General features: G+C 41.5%; 2 protein-coding genes across 4 annotated transcripts; both read left to right on the top strand.

Moving 5' to 3' along the window:
- Positions 1 to 1,400: 1,400 nt before the first annotated feature.
- Positions 1,401 to 5,795, top strand: LOC109518950 (potassium voltage-gated channel subfamily V member 2-like). 2 transcript variants are annotated; one of them, XM_019875143.1, is made up of 3 exons: positions 1,401 to 3,200; positions 3,636 to 3,749; positions 5,118 to 5,795. In XM_019875143.1, the coding sequence occupies exons 1-3, from the start codon at positions 1,950 to 1,952 to the stop codon at positions 5,421 to 5,423; spliced, it is 1,671 nt and encodes a 556-aa protein (XP_019730702.1). In that variant the 5' UTR covers positions 1,401 to 1,949; the 3' UTR covers positions 5,424 to 5,795. The 2 variants fall into 2 exon arrangements, with proteins under 2 accessions (XP_019730702.1, XP_019730703.1); XM_019875144.1 differs by lacking the exon at positions 3,636 to 3,749 and having other exon boundaries at positions 1,403 to 3,200.
- A 1,003-nt stretch (positions 5,796 to 6,798) lies between these two features.
- LOC109519123 (N-acetyllactosaminide beta-1,3-N-acetylglucosaminyltransferase 3) lies at positions 6,799 to 16,235 on the top strand. 2 transcript variants are annotated; one of them, XM_019875474.1, is made up of 3 exons: positions 6,824 to 6,890; positions 12,890 to 13,029; positions 14,380 to 16,235. In XM_019875474.1, the coding sequence occupies exons 2-3, from the start codon at positions 12,899 to 12,901 to the stop codon at positions 15,527 to 15,529; spliced, it is 1,281 nt and encodes a 426-aa protein (XP_019731033.1). In that variant the 5' UTR covers positions 6,824 to 6,890; positions 12,890 to 12,898; the 3' UTR covers positions 15,530 to 16,235. The 2 variants fall into 2 exon arrangements, with proteins under 2 accessions (XP_019731032.1, XP_019731033.1); XM_019875473.1 differs by lacking the exon at positions 12,890 to 13,029 and having other exon boundaries at positions 6,799 to 6,890.
- The last annotated feature ends 384 nt before the right edge of the window (positions 16,236 to 16,619 follow it).

Here is a 16,619-nt window from a genome sequence, read left to right as displayed (position 1 = left end):
GTGCAAAAAAAAAAAAAAAAAAAAAAAAGAAAGTTGAAGGATCAACAAAAGCATGGCACAAACTGCTGTTTTGTTATTAAAATAGAGGCTTTAATTAACATATGTCCTGTTGCACTTTTGTATTTGCACCATAAATGAAACTGACTGTAAAGAATTAATCTATTAAAGTTTTTTTTTCCCCTTGGGTATTTCTGTCTCTTCACTTCTTTGTATAGAAATACCTCCCTGGTATCACACGACTTCCTGTTCCCTGTGAAACGGGGCCTTCTGTTTCTGATCACAATCTGTAATTGCGTTAGTCAATCTACCCAATCGTTAGTTGTGTCCTCAATTTTTGTTGTTTGTTTGTAGAGGTCCTTTGCCAGCCACCCTACCTTGTAGCGTGCCCCAGGGTTCCGTTTTGGGACCACCAGTAATGCTATATTCCTGTTTACCGGTACCTGTAGATTCATCAACAAATTGAAAGTATTTCAAAATCATTGTCCCATTGACTTTGTCTCTATACCTGCTCTATTCAAAAAATAAATTTTTAAAGTTTACACGAGGATCATTTAAAGGCTTTTGATTGCCGCGACCAGTCCACAGCCCTGCTTGTCGCTAAAATTCATCTGTGCTATCCTACAGCTCATCCACTGCCTATAGAATATGGATGTTTGGAAACGTGTACTTCTTTTTCCACAGTAGCCACATTGCTATACTCGGGTGTGATTCCTCCTTTGAACGTGGAGGGATTACACATTCATTATTACCTTGTAACTGGACTCTTGAATTTGACTTACTGGTTCTCAATGACTATAAATGGTTCAGAAGATGGATGGCTCGATGGAACTGGTCCAGAAAGTGACATTGCTTGTCCCGTGTCACCTGCTCGTTCGGGCCGCTTGATGTGGTTAATGTTCTCCATCTCTAGTATTACCTGACCTAAGTGTGAAAGAAGAGGCTGTGTTTTGATTGATGGGGATTGTGCGCACAATTGTTGACAAAAATAAAGTGTGGTTGACTGGTTAGTGCGTCAGCCTGCAGACGTGTAGGGTTCAATTCGATTATTTGGATGTATAAAAGTTAAAGAAAAATGAATTAGTGAAGTTGCCATCCACGTTTATAGAATTTAAGTAAACTGAAAAACGTGTTTTTGAAAGACAACATTGAAAATGTCATTTTTAAACCGAAATAAACATGCTTACACACTCAAATTGTGTTTCCTTTTTAAGAAACTGAGGTTTATCATGACAACTGCGTGTTCGAAAATTAATATTGCAAAATTAAATTGCACAATATTAAAATTTAAATATTGCTTTTATTGACACTGTCAGAGAGGCAGCCTTTTTTCTCAGTAGTTTCAACATGTCCATGTTGAACTGAATCAAGCTTGTAGCAGTACCGTTTAATGGTAAAATGACAGATTCAGTGTGAAATACTGTATTTCCTTCCGCAACTGTGAATATATTTGATTATATCATAATATACATAGTTCTGCACAAAAATGGGAACGTGTGATGTTAAAGAGGAACAACCAAACTCACAGGCCCTCAACTGACCCTTTGAGTTTGTTATCCCTCGAAAATCCTTCAATCAACTTTGTTGGCTAATCCCCGCCACCCCCACTTCATTTAGTTCTTAAGGAAACTTGGAGACTCACCAATAAGATTAAGTGGCTCAAACGTTTACTCTCAGTGACTGTTCTACTAACACATCAAACGCCTTTGTGTCCTCAGCAAAGTGACTGTGCAGGAGGATCGTCGCCAGTCAACAGAAAGACTGCCTTTTACTGGAATACCACGGCAACCAACCAGGCCCACATGGATTCTTTTTGACAACTCAGCAAGTTTGCGTGTGCCGGGACACTCATTTTCCGGCAGGGTTTCCTATTGTGCTTTTCTCTCTCTTTTTTTTTTTTTTTTTGGTGCTGTGTCGTCAGGGCTGACTTCCTGCTTTTAACCACAGATGCAATGGCTGTAGATGGCGCTCAGCCGCAGAGACGTTTGCAAAGTCGCCGTAGCACAATCAACTGCCTGTCAAAAGGTGCAGGAGACAAGAAGACGTTTCCGTTTTCTCAAAAGAATGCAGTGAAAGCGTGGAGCTCTCTGGAGAACCTGGACTCTCCGGAGTGCCCGGCGGGGGAAGAGAAACCCTACCAGCATCACAGCATCAAGGTTAATGTTGGCGGCAAAGTTTTCCACATCCCCAAAAAGTGTGCCATGAAATATCCTCACACTCGCATCGGCTCCCTCGCGGCCAGCACAGACAGAGCCCGACTCATCACCCTCTGCGACGACTACTCGGTAAAAAACAATGAATTCTTCTTTGACCACGATCCTGCTTTTTTCCACCACATCTGCCATTTTTATGCCAGCGGAGAGCTGTGGGTCATCAGAGAAATGTGTCCAATCAACTTTGAGGAGGAGATTGCATACTGGGGCTTGAGCCTCGAGGACACCACGCGCTGCTGCTGCATGGTGCTCGAGGAGAAGGTGGATGAAATGAAGGACAACCTGAAGGTGGAAAGGGAACTCATGGCTGAGATCGAAGTCAAGTACGACGATGAGTTATTCGAGGACATGCTGTTTGGGAAGATTCGAAAAAGCCTGTGGAACATCGTGGAGAATCCTTACTCTTCGATTCCGGCCAAAGCGTTCAGCGTGGTCTCCAACCTCTTTGTCCTCTTTTCTATTGTGGCAATGTCTCTCAACACGGTGGAGGAGCTTCAAAACTTTCGAGTTGGGGGAAAACCCCACATGGAGTGGGTGGAGATCGTCACCATTGTGTTCTTTGCCTTGGAGTATTTCACTCGCCTTGCCACCACGCCAAACCTGCAAATCTTTTTGAGGAGTGGGCTCAACTTTGTAGACATGGTGGCAGTCATGCCTTATTTCGCCCAGATCATCTTGGAAGCCGCTTTTGGCTCGGGGGACGGGAACACACACGAAGACCTCAGGACCCTGGCGAGCGTCAGCAAGCTCAGTCATGTCCTAAAAGTGGTCAAGCTGCTGAGGGTCTTTCGCATTTTAAAACTCGCCCGCCACTCAACCGGCATGAGGGCCTTTGGGTTCACGCTGCGCCAATGCTACCAGCAGGCCTCGTGCATATTGCTCTTCATTGCCATGGGAATTTTTACTTTCTCTGCTCTCCTGCATTCGGCCGAGAGGGAGACGGAGGGTTCGCCCATCAGCAGTATTCCGCATGCCTGGTGGTGGGCTGCAGTGAGTATAGATACTGTAGACACACACTGGTAATCATCTAATTCTACCTTCTGGGAGGTCATCAGATGAAGACGTGAAGTGCTTACTATGACACATCTCCATCCGGGAAAAAGTGAATAAGAAACTGCTTTGAAAAGGACAAGTACTCAACAGGTGATTGAGGGACTGCTTGGCATAGCACCAACTTCACGAGCAGACTCTACTGCTGAATTCATGAACTGAGCACGGTACAATCCGCTACGCCTTGCCTCAATCAGCTGTTGTCGACTCAAACAAATAAGCACATCTCTCTGAACACCGTCGTCACCTCCTCCACTCAGCGCGCAAATGACAGGCGTCCCATTAATTAGCTGGAATTTGCAATCGGCTCTTTTCAGTTTAGCGGTCAAATTTGGTTTGGTCCGTCACGTCCTTATTTGGTTTGCATCTCCACAGCTGCTGGTGGATTATCAGATGGCTTCATATAGTGTACTCCATAAAATGTACGCCAACATACCAGCGCCGCAGCTTGTAACTCGCCACCACGTTCAACAGAGACGTATACAACAAGTAGGAATGTCTTCAAATCCTTCCTCCATCCACTTTTGAGATGGCGCTTTTGTTTTTCCTCGCTTTCTGTTGCTGCCCAAATGAAAGTTGTTGGCTGTTTTACTGGCGTATTCTTGAGCCGGCAGCATGTGGCCTTCTGGTGAGCACACATCCCAGTGCTTGCATGGCTTTTTGGATTTTCTCCGGGTACTCCCGCTTTGTTTGTTTGTTTATTGTTTGTTGAACATAAAAACATATACAGTAATAAATTGACAGAAAGTAAGGTAAGTAAAATAGTAAAAAGGAAAGAGAAAACAGTCATCATACAACACAATTATTATGTTCAAAGGAGTAGGAAGAAGTAAAAAACTTACCTAGTCCTACCCCAAGTTATGTATTTATATATAAATAGATCATTGTTATATCAATCAGAAAAAAGGAAGAAAGAAAGAAGTCTCCATAAAAGCTCATGCTTTTACCCTTAACCGTGATATTTTTACAACTTTTGGTTTTTATCGGGATTTTATACATACACACCCTAGCACTTTCATATGTCGATTTTCTCTTGTATTCATAATGGATATTGCAGTACATGACTCCATTTATAAACTTAATTTTGATTTAATGAATGTTTAGAATTTATCACCTTAACTCTGATTGATGTAGGTTTTTTGTACTATTCTCTTGAATTTGTTTTTGAACTCAGCAAGCGATTTACTCATTTTCAGGTCCGTTTCAAAATTATTTCACAGATTAACACCTGTGAAATAATTTTGATTGCTTTCTCCTAAATTCCGAAAACATACACGTGAGCTAATTACCCAGCAAGGATAAATAACATTTTGGGGATTCTAAAAGGTAACTTTATCGAAAACTCTAAATTCTCCAGACTGTAGATTTAAATATGAGTGCGAATGGCTGTTTATCAACATCCAGTATAGGTGGCCTGCATTTGTCTGGCGACCAGCCCAGGATATACCCTTCCAGCATCACCCAGGACCCTAATGAGGATAAACATTACAGAAAATGACCTCCCACTGAACATTCGGCAAGCCCCCTCGCTGCCCATCTTCAAAACCCGCCTCAAAACTCACTTGTATTCTTTGGCATTTGACTCAGCATGACTTAGACTTGATCTTAGTTTTACTGTTTGGTGCTTCCTACCGTCTTTGTGACTGATTTATTGCTTTATTGTTGTATATATGATAGTTGCTCCATGTACAGCACTTTGCATGCAGCGATGGCTGTATGAAAGGACTCAATAAATACAATTGAGTTGAGTTGAGAAAAAAAATGGATGGGTGGATGTATTCTTAAACCTGCCATTTCAAATGAATCATTTTTATGAGAAGGAAATAACTCGTCAGTTCCCTTTTTTTTCTATCTTAGGTCAGCATCTCCACCGTGGGCTATGGGGACGTGGTCCCTGTGACCATTCTGGGCCGCATCGTGGCCTTTGGCTGCATCTCCTTCGGAATCATCCTGAACGGAATGCCTATCTCCTTCCTTTTCAATAAATTCTCAGATTACTACGCCAAGCTAAAGGCCCAAGAGTACAACACAATCTCAGTCCAACGCCGCTTGCAGCTGCGGAGACGCCTTCGACACAGGATGGACACGTGTTTTCAGCCCACGGAGGGAGTGGAGAGTCGTTCCAAAACATCCAGTGGCATTCCTCATTCAACCGATGGTTGAGAAGCAAAATTCAAACTTTAGTTTGAAATCATTGGTGCCTGCACATGAAAGTGATGATGACAAAAGTGTAGACAGTACATTAAACAATACATTGCTTGTCCAAATACATAACTTATGAGGACCAAATATAAATGACTTGTTAGAAGTGTGACAGTTTCCCACAAAATGTTTTTTGTGGGAAACTCTTAACACTTGATACTGTAATACCACTCAACACTTTCATTTGGTTAATAATTTGTAAAAATATCACCCACCTAACCTACACTTGTTTTTTTTTTTCCCCAAAATGACTGACCTTACCTTTTGAAATCCATACCACTGTTATTTGAACAAAACACTTAGAATTAATTATTCAATTAAATACACTGAATACTGGGTCTCTTAGTGTTCTATGAGTCTACAATAGCTACTGATATATATATATATATATATATATATATATACACACACAGTATATACACACACACACACACACACACACACACACAGTCTGTCTTCATAGCAAAAACAACTGCTAGTTATTTTAACACAAATATATACGTAATTTCAGCTTTAGCGGGATAAAACTTTCGTGTCTTCTGTATGATTAATAGTTTGTTTTTAATGACATATTTGGTCACATGGTACAAATGCACTGCAGACAGATTGATGTGTGTGATGTGTCTGAGGAGTCACATACATTTGTTTTGTCGAATGATTAACTGTGAAATCTATTATTTTTCCCAAACAATGATTTTCGTAGTCATCTAAAAAAAAAACAACCAAAAACATGTCACACTGATTCTGTCACTGCTCAACTGTGTCAACATTGTAGCCCAGCACACAATCTGAGGAAGTTACCAAATGGATTGAGTAATAGGGTCATATTGTGCAGTAAGGTCTTGATGTGCTGTTTACCTACAATGACTCACGATTTCCCGAATGTGCCCTCGACTCAGACATGAACCCACTGGATCCTATGATTGTGGTCTATTATAGTCATTTTCAGGTCTAAATCTTATTGTGTGGATGTGCCTTTCCTCTCCAGGCTACAGTCATCATTTGTATGGTTGGTTGATCCAAATCCATTCCGTGACCAAGCTTAAAGAGTACAGTATAATGAATACATTTTCTCCATTGAAATACAGTGAAATGCCATTAATTCGTCCCTTTCCCTCCCCCAAAATACTTAGGAAATCTTGTTTTTAAATGAAGAAAATATCTGATGGTGTGTTTGACAGTTATCTGGCCCCGCCTGTTCAGTGGGTGACAGTTTTACGACTGCGTTCAAACCAGCCTCCACTCGCAAAATCGAAGTCAAGTGAGCCGCCACTGCGATCGTCAATACTGTGCATTACGGTAATCTGTCGCCAGCGAGCGGCGTTTTGCGAGTGGAGGCTGGCTTGACCGCAGTGTTTTACTCGGCTGTGCTTCTGCACACGCTCACCACACGCGCTCGCTCAAAAAAAGCTGAAGGTCTCTGACAAAGTAAGTACTTTCACCCATTTCTCATTCTAACAGTTTACTATTTAGTATTGATCCCGGTTAAAATTATTAGAAAAGCGAAACATATTGATAACACTTCGGGTTTTTTTTTTGTTTGTTTGTTTTACCAAAACTGCGACATATCGAAAGGTTTGTTTCAGCTGCAGTTGTGGAAAGAAACATTTTTAGTTGTTCCAATTTCAAAGAAAATTAAAAATGACCTAACAAAAATACCGAAATTTACGGAAGAGGATTAGGGCCAATGAAGAAAAAAAAACAAGGTTGGCAAGATTTTCACTTTTATCTCAGAATTCTGACGTCAGAATTCTGACTTTATTCGCAGAAAATCAGAATTCTGACATTAATCTCAGAATTCTGACTTTAAAGTGTAATCTTATGTTAAATTATTAATTATTTTCATTTTATATTTGAGCATTATATTCTTTTGTGTTACAGTTACGTAGGTTATATTCCGTTTAATAATTGTTTAAACAAGTTTATGTTGATATTATCTGATTGGTTAAGGAAACCAAGAAGTGTTTTGTGTTACCGGGAAAGTGTGTTCTCGTCTCGTTCGTTCGTGCGGAGGTGCAGACGTGGGAAAATAAAAAGCTGCCTTCAAAGGATTCCATCTCTCCTTTTGCCCATTTCTAAAGTAGAGCTATCCACTACAAAACTATGAACCTCTCAATTTACAAAAGTGAGACTTTAATCTCAGAATTCTGATCTTGCTTCAGACAACAAAGTGTATGCAGGAAAGTGGTGAAGATTGCACAACTGTCTGTGTCTTATGTGTTGTGTTATTTTTGTTATTTTGACTTCAGGATGGCGCCGCGAGAGTGGCTGCCTTTCCAGCAGCTCCTATATTTTGTTGTTCTACGTCTTCCTTTCATAACTTTGCTGCTGTGAATTGGGAATTTCTCCATTGCGAGACTAATAAAGGTTTTCTGATCTGATTTAATTGTGACGTTCGTGGGGCTATGAATTGTCGGGGGACCATCAGCGTGTGGTGTGGCTTGGAAGAAAGGACATGTCGTCACCTAGCGACTTTTTGCGTGGCCGAGGAGTGTCGGAGGACATCCTTTCACTTTTGGAGGAGCAGAGGGTGAGTAAACAGTGCGTCGTGTTTGTTTCATTTGGTGGCTATCGTGTCCATAGTTAACGTGCTCCATGGAGCTTGTAACTCCGTTGCTAGTCCGAATGTCATGAATGGATGCACCCAGTTTACATTCGTGTGAATAGATAGAAAGTAACCAATTTAAATGGGTGCGTCCCTGTGACGCCACATAACGTTGTTAAAAACAACACCACTCTCGATATCGAACCCCTTTGTGTGGATGACCGTGGCCGGCTTGAGCATCATTGCAGCCTAATTACCGTGAACTGAACACACTGATCACGCGGGCGTGTCGTAGGAAGTATGTGCACACGCAGCTCTATTTGCTTTTAGACTACTTACTGAATATGAGTATACTTGAGTTTGAACTAACACAGTACCATGAGCGAGAACATTATTAAAAACTTTCAACAAGCATACGGTCATACAGTCATGTTTTCAAAATGTCCACCGTTGTTTTTTGTCAGATTGTAATTGTTGTCTCTTTTCTTGTACAGATAAAGTGACTGATGGAGGGTGCAACTCAAACAGTGTCTGGAAATCCAGATTTGGATGACTTGATCAAGCTATGCTTTAGACTTGGATTCAGCAATAAGGAAATACTTGCAATTTTAGCACATAATGCTCAAACTATTTTAAGTATTCGGACTCTGAAAAGGATATGCAAAAGACTTGGTCTTTTTCAAAGAAAGAACCAGTCAGACCTGGGAGACGTGTTGGCTTTTGTCCAGCATGAGATCCTGACGAGTGGACAGATGCAAGGTTATCGCTGCCTTCATCTGCCCTAGTCTACGCTGCCCTAGTCCAGGCCGGGCTGCGGCCGGCGTCGGTGACCACGCCCCTGCCGGTGCCATCGCGACCCGGCCGACCTCGGAACCTAACCAGGGGAGTGGTCCCCGACGCCGGCCGCGGCCCGGCCTGGACTAGGTTTTTTTTTTCTTCATTGGCCCTAATCCTCTTCCGTAGAAACTTCTGGAGTAATAAGAAAAACACAATCTTTTTATATCGGGAGTTGACACTTTTTTAATGGGAGTTCAGAAGCCTTTTTGACCGTCCACAGTTTAGTTGACAGGAATAATTTCACGTTTGGATGTATTCCAAGATATATTCCGTTCAAAAGGAAGGGAAGGGGCATTATCGCGTGGTTTTGACATTGCATGAACATTTCATGCCTGGCCAATTTCTTTTGCGGTCGATAGAATACCATAAAAGTTGACACCTTTGACAGTCAAATATCAAATAAGTCCATTTACCTATAAAAAGCGTCACATCAACGTCCGAAGTGATTTTTGTCTCTTAAAATTGATGGAGGTTTTTTTGGGGGGGTGGGCATCACTAGTGATGGCGGGATGAAGCCCCGTGAATGTATCGAGTCTTTTGGGCCAATTGCTTCGCCAAAAGGCTGATCAGTCGAGGCCTCATTTAATAGCTCATTTAGTAGTGCTGATATCTGCTGGTCATTTGATGGAACGCAGATGTTAGGTTAACAGGCAACAAACCAGTACAGTAATCCCTCGTTTATCGCGGTTAATGGGGACCAAAACCACCCGCGATAAACGAAAATCCGCGAAGTAGAGTCCAATTAACATAAATGGGTAAAAAAAAAAATAAATTAAAGTCCGCAAACGGTCCGCGAGAAGCTGCAAAACAACAGCGAGTCACATAGAGCAACATATACAGTACTGTACTCCATGTATATGTAAATAAATAAATAATTTTCATGTTTGAAAAAAATCCGCGATAAACGAACCCCGAAGTAGCGAGGGATCACTGTAAATCTGGGCACAAAATAATGGAAGTTTTGTCCATTAAATATTGTCCGCATATTTGTCAGTTGTATGTTCAGTTACTTGATGTGCTTGTGTAACTGGGACACACATTGGATAGAGGGAATGGTGTATTTTATTGATTTTTGTTAAGGAATAAAATCATTTTGACTGTGTTGGGGCTCAGTCGATTCCTTTTTTGGATATGATTTCCCCTGCCTTTGAGAAAACCGTCTCGCAGGGGACATTTGTTACATTTGTATCTACATATATAATGAATTGTAATTATTATATTTTGAGTCACACACACACAAAAAAAAGTGTGTTTATAAATATAGAGACCTAGGCTGTGCTTAATTATACATGTCTGTTTATACCTTGTTGGGAGATATCTGTTCGAAATGCTCCCAAATTGGTGAAGTCCTTCGCTTTTTGGGTGGCTCCATTCTCAAGCAGTCGAAGTGGCGCAGCAATGATCCAAGACTCACGTCAGACGGTCATGCGGGGGACTAACTTCCTGTTTATGGAGAGCAAATCACGATGTGAGTCAGTCACGTGATCGCTGAAAACTGGGCCTAATTTGCCTTCGGTCACGTGATATGAGGAAAAAAAACGAGAAGGGCCTAGATACGGGCTCCATTTAACCACGCCCCCTTTGTGCGGGGCATGACTCGCGACTCCAGTTCCATTTGTAACATCACTAGGCATCACGTGTTTATTTGAAAGATAAAAAAGGAGGTTAAAGCTAAATCACAATGATTTTCCATTACAACAGCCATTGAAAAGCAAGTTGTTTGACTTCTTGCCCCCACCGGCCCCAGCGCAGTCAGTTGCAGAACAGTGACCGTCACATCCTCAAATTTCTTAACATATCCACACATCGACTATTCCAGTGGTGTCAAACATACGGCCCACGGGCCGGATCCGGCCCGCAAAGGAGTTTAATCCGGCCCGCGAGATGATTATGTAAAGCAGTGGTGTCAAACATACGGCCCGCGGGTCTCACATTTACACATTTAATAGCACTCTCCTTAGTTTGTAAGGTGTAGGCAGGGATTACCTTTAGATTTTTTATGCATGTGTAAATGGTTTAAAACTTCCTTTCTTCATAAATCTTGTTTAATCGTAAAGTGCATTCCTGTATTTTTCAATACCAATTACTTGTTAAAGTTTGTACAATCAGTGGGATCAGTTGCAATGCATATATGTGAATGATAAAAGTAAATTGCACATTTGTCGAAGGAAATGTAAGGTGCTTCATGAAATATTTTGTAAAAGATATGTTCATTAAATTTCAACATTTTCCTAATGTTCTTGTGCTTCTTTATACCAAAACAAAGGAAAGACATATTGTTTTGGTTACTTAGAGCAAAGTATGGTATCATTTTAATGGTCCGGCCCACTTGACATCTACCGAGGCCGTATGTGGCCCACCATGTGAAATGAGTTTGACACCCCTGGACTATTCATTGCCATTTGTTAGCAACTAAGTATCATAGCAAGTACAGCATGATATATTGCCTAAAAAAGGTGAATAATTGCATCTGATGTAGGCCTATCTTAAATGTGACCAAGAGCTGCCGACAGGACAGTAAGAGAGAATTAAGGAAAATGTATTTTTTTTTTTTTTTAAACAAATGATAAGGCAAGTCCAAGTTGTAAAAGAAGTGTCGGTCATTTGATGAGATAGAAAGAATGAGAACAGTATACAAACTTCTGACTTTAGAAAACTATCAATGCTCAGTTTTGATCGATACATTCGAAGAGGTATATTTTTCATATTTAATAATACTTTTATGAATTTGTTAAAATGTAGTCCACTGAACTCATATGTTTCTACTTTACTCATTTCCATTCATCTATCCATTTTCTAATCCGCTTCTCCTCATGAGGGTCGCGGGCACGCTGGAGCCTATCTCAGCTGTTTTTTGGGTACACCCTGAAGTGGTTGCCAGCCAATCGCAGGGCACACATAGACAACAATTATACATGCTCACAATCGCATCTGGGGACAATTTAAAGTGATCCATAAAGTTGCCACGCATAATTTTGAAATGTGGGAGGAAATCAGAGTATCCGGAGAAAACACATGCGGGCACGAGGAGAGCATGCAAACTCCACACAGGAAGGTCGTAGCCGTACCGAAACGATGGTGCGGCATCGGGACTTTCGTTTCTCCTAAACCGATTCTTAGCTTGTATCAACTGCCGCATTCGGACAATTTAAAGTGATCCATAAAGTTGCCACGCATAATTTTGAAATGTGGGAGGAAATCAGAGTATCCGGAGAAAACACATGCGGGCACGAGGAGAGCATGCAAACTCCACACGGGAGGGTCTTAGCCGTACCGAAACGATGGTGCGGCATCGGGACTTTCGTTTCTCCTAAACCGATTCTTAGCTTGTATCAACTGCCGCATTCCAATGCTCTGTGCGTCTCCAGTAAGTAGTGTATCAAAGTTAACTGATGAGTGCTTCAAGGACGTAGTTTCACTGCGGGCATGAGGAAATTATACAGGCATGACTAAATGTGGGCATAAGTCACACTTCACTACCTACCTACCGACCAATTTAGCTACCTAGCTACTGACCGACCGACCTACCTATTTACCTGTCAAAAGTTTTTATCGTGCTATCGTTTCCTGTTTTTGTCTTATTTTAAAGTTATATAAAATAGCTGACCTGATTTATCAGCTGACCTGATTTATCAGCTGCTGCTTGTTGCAAAGAAAGTTCTTTTTACAGTGAAATATTTTCCAAACATAACTTCAGTGACTTTTGATCTTTACATCATACGAGACGACGGAATGGCAGTTGAGACGACGACACATCAGCAAAGACGCTCATGCTGGCCCGTGCCAAAAAAGGCTGCGGCCAAATCTGTGCCGGTGCAAAAAGTTGGTTGCACCTGCGCGACCAGTGCAAAAATTCACTAACTTTTAGATTTTAACTCAATTAACTTTCCTAAACTCAGCCCTGTTTTTGAGTAAAGCATAATCATGGGCGTTTCTGTACGCCGTTATGGGTTCGACCGTTTGTGTTTTATTGTGACGTCAGAAACGCGTGTGTGTCATACCGAGTTTATATTTGCTCATTTGTGTTTTTATTGGCTGTTAACAGGATTTTGTCATGTTGGGAAAAAGGGTGAGGTCAGTATCATGTCAAGGCGTTGAAGTTTTCCAGTCGTTCCAAAGCCTCCGTGTTGTAAAATCAGAGGTGAAAACTCTACTTCCAGTGAAGCTAGGACATTGTGTACAATGGTAGGTAACCATAAATCCTTTTCGACGTCTATTCAATCGGAATACACCACAAAAGCAAGTTCATGCTCAAACTGAAGAAATGTTTTTTTTTTTTTTTTTTTGGTGCAAATATTTACTCATTTTAGGCAGTCCAGCGAACCAGTGTTGAGCACGTCTGCCTTGCAGGTCTCAGATTTGGGCTTAGAATCATGGCAACAGCCTTCCGATGTTGAGTTTGCATTGTCTCCCCATGTTCACATTGGTTTATTCTCCGGGTACTCTGCCTTTCTCCTATATTCGGAAAACATGCATGTTAGGTTCATCAAACAGGTTGAAAATGATTTTCAAAGCATAGTACTCCATTGTATTCTGCCTTTATTAATGTTTTACGCAATGTCCAAACTTCATTAGAATTGGTGTTTGCGAAATGATTCTAAATACCTTCCACCACGCGTGCAACTTATTCCACCTATAAGACGGAAACATGGCAATGAGTATTCACTTTCCATCCCACACCCAACTGCAGCAGCTGCGAGCATTTTTGCCAGGCCACCTCATGTGTGTTTTTGAGCTCACGTCAGCACCTCGAATGTGAAAGTATGGCTGAGAGCAGACAGCCACAACTTTTTTTTTTTTGGAGTGGAGCATTTAGTCAAATCTTCTAGAGTGGGCTCAAAATTGCTTACTGTGGGGTTGACACAAAACGGTATGATGGAAATCTCAGAATTTGACTGCGTCCCATTGTGCAACTAAAGAGTGAAAACAAGTAATCTTACATATTAAAAAGCATTTTTGAAATAGTAAAAAGGCTTCTTAGTTTTATATATACCCTAATAAAGTGTTGTTAATGAGTCACTTTTTAATTCCTGCCACAGGAAAAAATACGTGACCGGGTTGAAGTTTTATTGGAACAAACACAACAAGCAGTGATGTTATTTGGGGAGGAGGGGGGGGGGGTGCAAAGTTTCTCACTCCATTTTGTTAGCCTTTTTATGTGACATTGTTGATGTGAAGGGAATACAAAAGGGAATAAAAAGGTTAACTTTTTCTGCAATTTTGTGTGTGTTTCTGCATGTGTGTGCACGCGCGTGCGTGTGTGAGAGCGAGAGACTGTGTCATGTAAAATATTAAAAATACCTAATTGTAAAAATATCCAGTGGTAGGTCAGTAGCCCCTCAGCGGTTTGTGATCGCGTTTTACCATGACAGTGGTACAAAAACGAGAGGTCGCGGTACTACAGAGACTGATTTGACTAAATGACAGCAATCTTTACAGTAAACTCTGTTTCATTAATGTACTAAATTGCGCATTTGCACCCAGGATTATGTTTATAAATAAATCATGTCTTGTGCTTTGTTTTTTTTCTCTCAGCACAGTTCCGAGGATGACACACTTGAGACTTCGGACGTACTTGCTGCTTGGAATTCTCTCTGTGTTCATCATCATCCATCTCCTTGTGGATGTTATTGACCAAAAGAGCATTCGCCTCCAAGCAAGCATGAAAAAGGATCGAAATAGCATTATGGAGGCGACCAACCAGACCGATACCTTCTTTTGGCCGAGCCCAGTTTGTCCTCGAAACATGTCTGTAGCCAACATGAAAGGCTTCGACTCTCTTCCTGCTCATATTAGAGACTTTCTGTACTACCGCCACTGTCGCCGCTTCCCTCTGCTACTGGACCTGCCTGATAAATGTGGCGGAGTTGAACGGTCGGGGGACGTCTTCCTCCTATTGGTCATTAAAAGCTCTCCTGTGAATTACGAGCGCAGAGAGGTGCTGCGCAAGACCTGGGCGAAGGAGCGATTGCACAATGGGGTTTGGATCAGAAGGCTCTTCCTCTCGGGTACGACGAATCAAGGCTTTGAGAAGATGAGGCTGAATAAGCTCCTCCAAGCAGAGCAACGCGAGTACAACGATATTATCCAGTGGGACTTTACTGACTCCTTCTACAACCTCACCTTGAAGCAAGTACTTTTCCTGGAATGGATGGAAAGAAACTGTCCAAACGCTCGCTTTTTGTTCAACGGTGACGATGACGTTTTTGCCAACACGGACAATATGGTGGAGTTCCTCCAGAGCCTTAAAGACAACGATGGGCGCAAACACCTCTTCATCGGGCATCTGATCCAGAATGTTGGGCCCATTAGGTCATCTGGGAGCAAATATTACATCCCCGTTCAGGTGCATGAGTCAAACTCTTATCCGCCCTACTGCGGGGGTGGGGGTTTCTTGCTGTCGGGCTACACAGCTTTAGTCATACACAACATGTCCCGTTCCATTACCATTCTTCCCATCGATGACGTTTACATGGGGATGTGTCTGGCTAAAGCAGCGCTTGCGCCAAGCTCGCACATGGGAGTGAAGACAGCGGGACTGTACATCCCCGCCAGCAATGTCGACACGTATGACCCTTGCTACTATAAAGAAATGCTGCTGGTCCACCGATTCCTCCCAGCTCAGATGTACCTCATGTGGCAAAGAATACACGACCGTGCTCTCAAATGTGGTTCCTCTGGGTAGAGATGTAAGTCAACTGCGATTCTCAGGTGAAAGCAAATGACTCGTTTCCTGGATTCAAATGCAGCGCAGGCATGGTTGCCTGCGTCTGCATTGCTTGAACAGAGTTTTGCACTTTGATAAGGCCGACTGTCAACAACAAGGTCAGGCAGTCGGTCTCACCCTCTCGGCAGAACATGTCTTTTGTGGATGAGTGGCTATTGCCAGAATCTAGTGAATTTATTCTCATGAAAAATGTTTCAAGCACTCATATGTCCATCAACATACATTTTAATCATTACTCAATTAAAAACTTAAGATAGTTTATTTAAAACATAGTTTATTTAAAAAAAGAAATCTTGAGACTGTGTTTTTTTTTATTATATTCATATTTTATTATTTATGATAATGCTTATATTTTTTAAAATGGATTTTAAAAAAATCAAACATTTGACTCAACTAAATTTAGGTGGAAAAAATTGACAAAATGTAAAAAAAAAAAAAATTAAATACTTGATTATTGATGATGTAAATGCTTTGCAGGGCAGCTTAAAGAACAAAGCATATATGTAGCCCATTGGCCATACTTGCCCACCGGTGTTCTAGGCAGGGTACAACCGGGACTGGGCAGCCATCATCCATGGCCACATTAATTAGCGTTTCAATTTTTGTGTATTCCAAAAGAGAAACATCATTTCGTCTGAAGCGACAAAAAAAAAAAAAAAAAAAAACTGAGCGCATGAGATCGTATAAACTCCTCAGATGGAGCCTATCTGCAGTTTTTTTTTTCATGCAGCTTTCCGATACAGGTTTTAGTGCCCTTCTTTACTGCTTCTCACGGTGAAAAAATAATTTTGTCTCCAGTTTGCTGTACTTTTCGTCGTCCCTCTATAAAATATTAGTTGCTGTTCTGAGTGAGTTTGCTTCTGGCTGGAACTGTGAAATTAAGCATTCGACAACTTCTCTATCTTTCCGTACAATTAAAATGCACTGAAGTGTGTGCAACAGCAAGCAAAGAAAACCCAATCGCTATTTCCTTATTTGACATAGCAAGTAGTGCACTGTCACTATGACAACAAAAGGTTCCTGAAATTACAGGGGGAAACGGGTTGTA

This window comes from Hippocampus comes, unplaced genomic scaffold (assembly GCF_001891065.2).
Source record: "Hippocampus comes isolate QL1 unplaced genomic scaffold, H_comes_QL1_v1.1 scaffold132, whole genome shotgun sequence".
Lineage (NCBI taxonomy): Eukaryota > Metazoa > Chordata > Actinopteri > Syngnathiformes > Syngnathidae > Hippocampus > Hippocampus comes.
Note: the sequence above shows the minus strand (reverse complement) of the source record. Positions and strands in the feature narration are given on the sequence as shown.

Excerpts from the sequence above, each read along its gene's own strand:
- LOC109518950 (XM_019875143.1), top strand. The coding sequence starts at position 1,950 with ATGGCTGTAGATGGCGCTCAGCCGCAGAGACGTTTGCAAAGTCGCCGT. Across the intron at positions 3,201-3,635 it reads ATGCCTGGTGGTGGGCTGCA|CTGCTGGTGGATTATCAGAT; the intron begins GTGAGTATAGAT and ends GCATCTCCACAG. Across the intron at positions 3,750-5,117 it reads AACAGAGACGTATACAACAA|GTCAGCATCTCCACCGTGGG; the intron begins GTAGGAATGTCT and ends TTTCTATCTTAG.
- LOC109519123 (XM_019875474.1), top strand. The coding sequence starts at position 12,899 with ATGTTGGGAAAAAGGGTGAGGTCAGTATCATGTCAAGGCGTTGAAGTT. Across the intron at positions 13,030-14,379 it reads CTAGGACATTGTGTACAATG|CACAGTTCCGAGGATGACAC; the intron begins GTAGGTAACCAT and ends TTTTTCTCTCAG.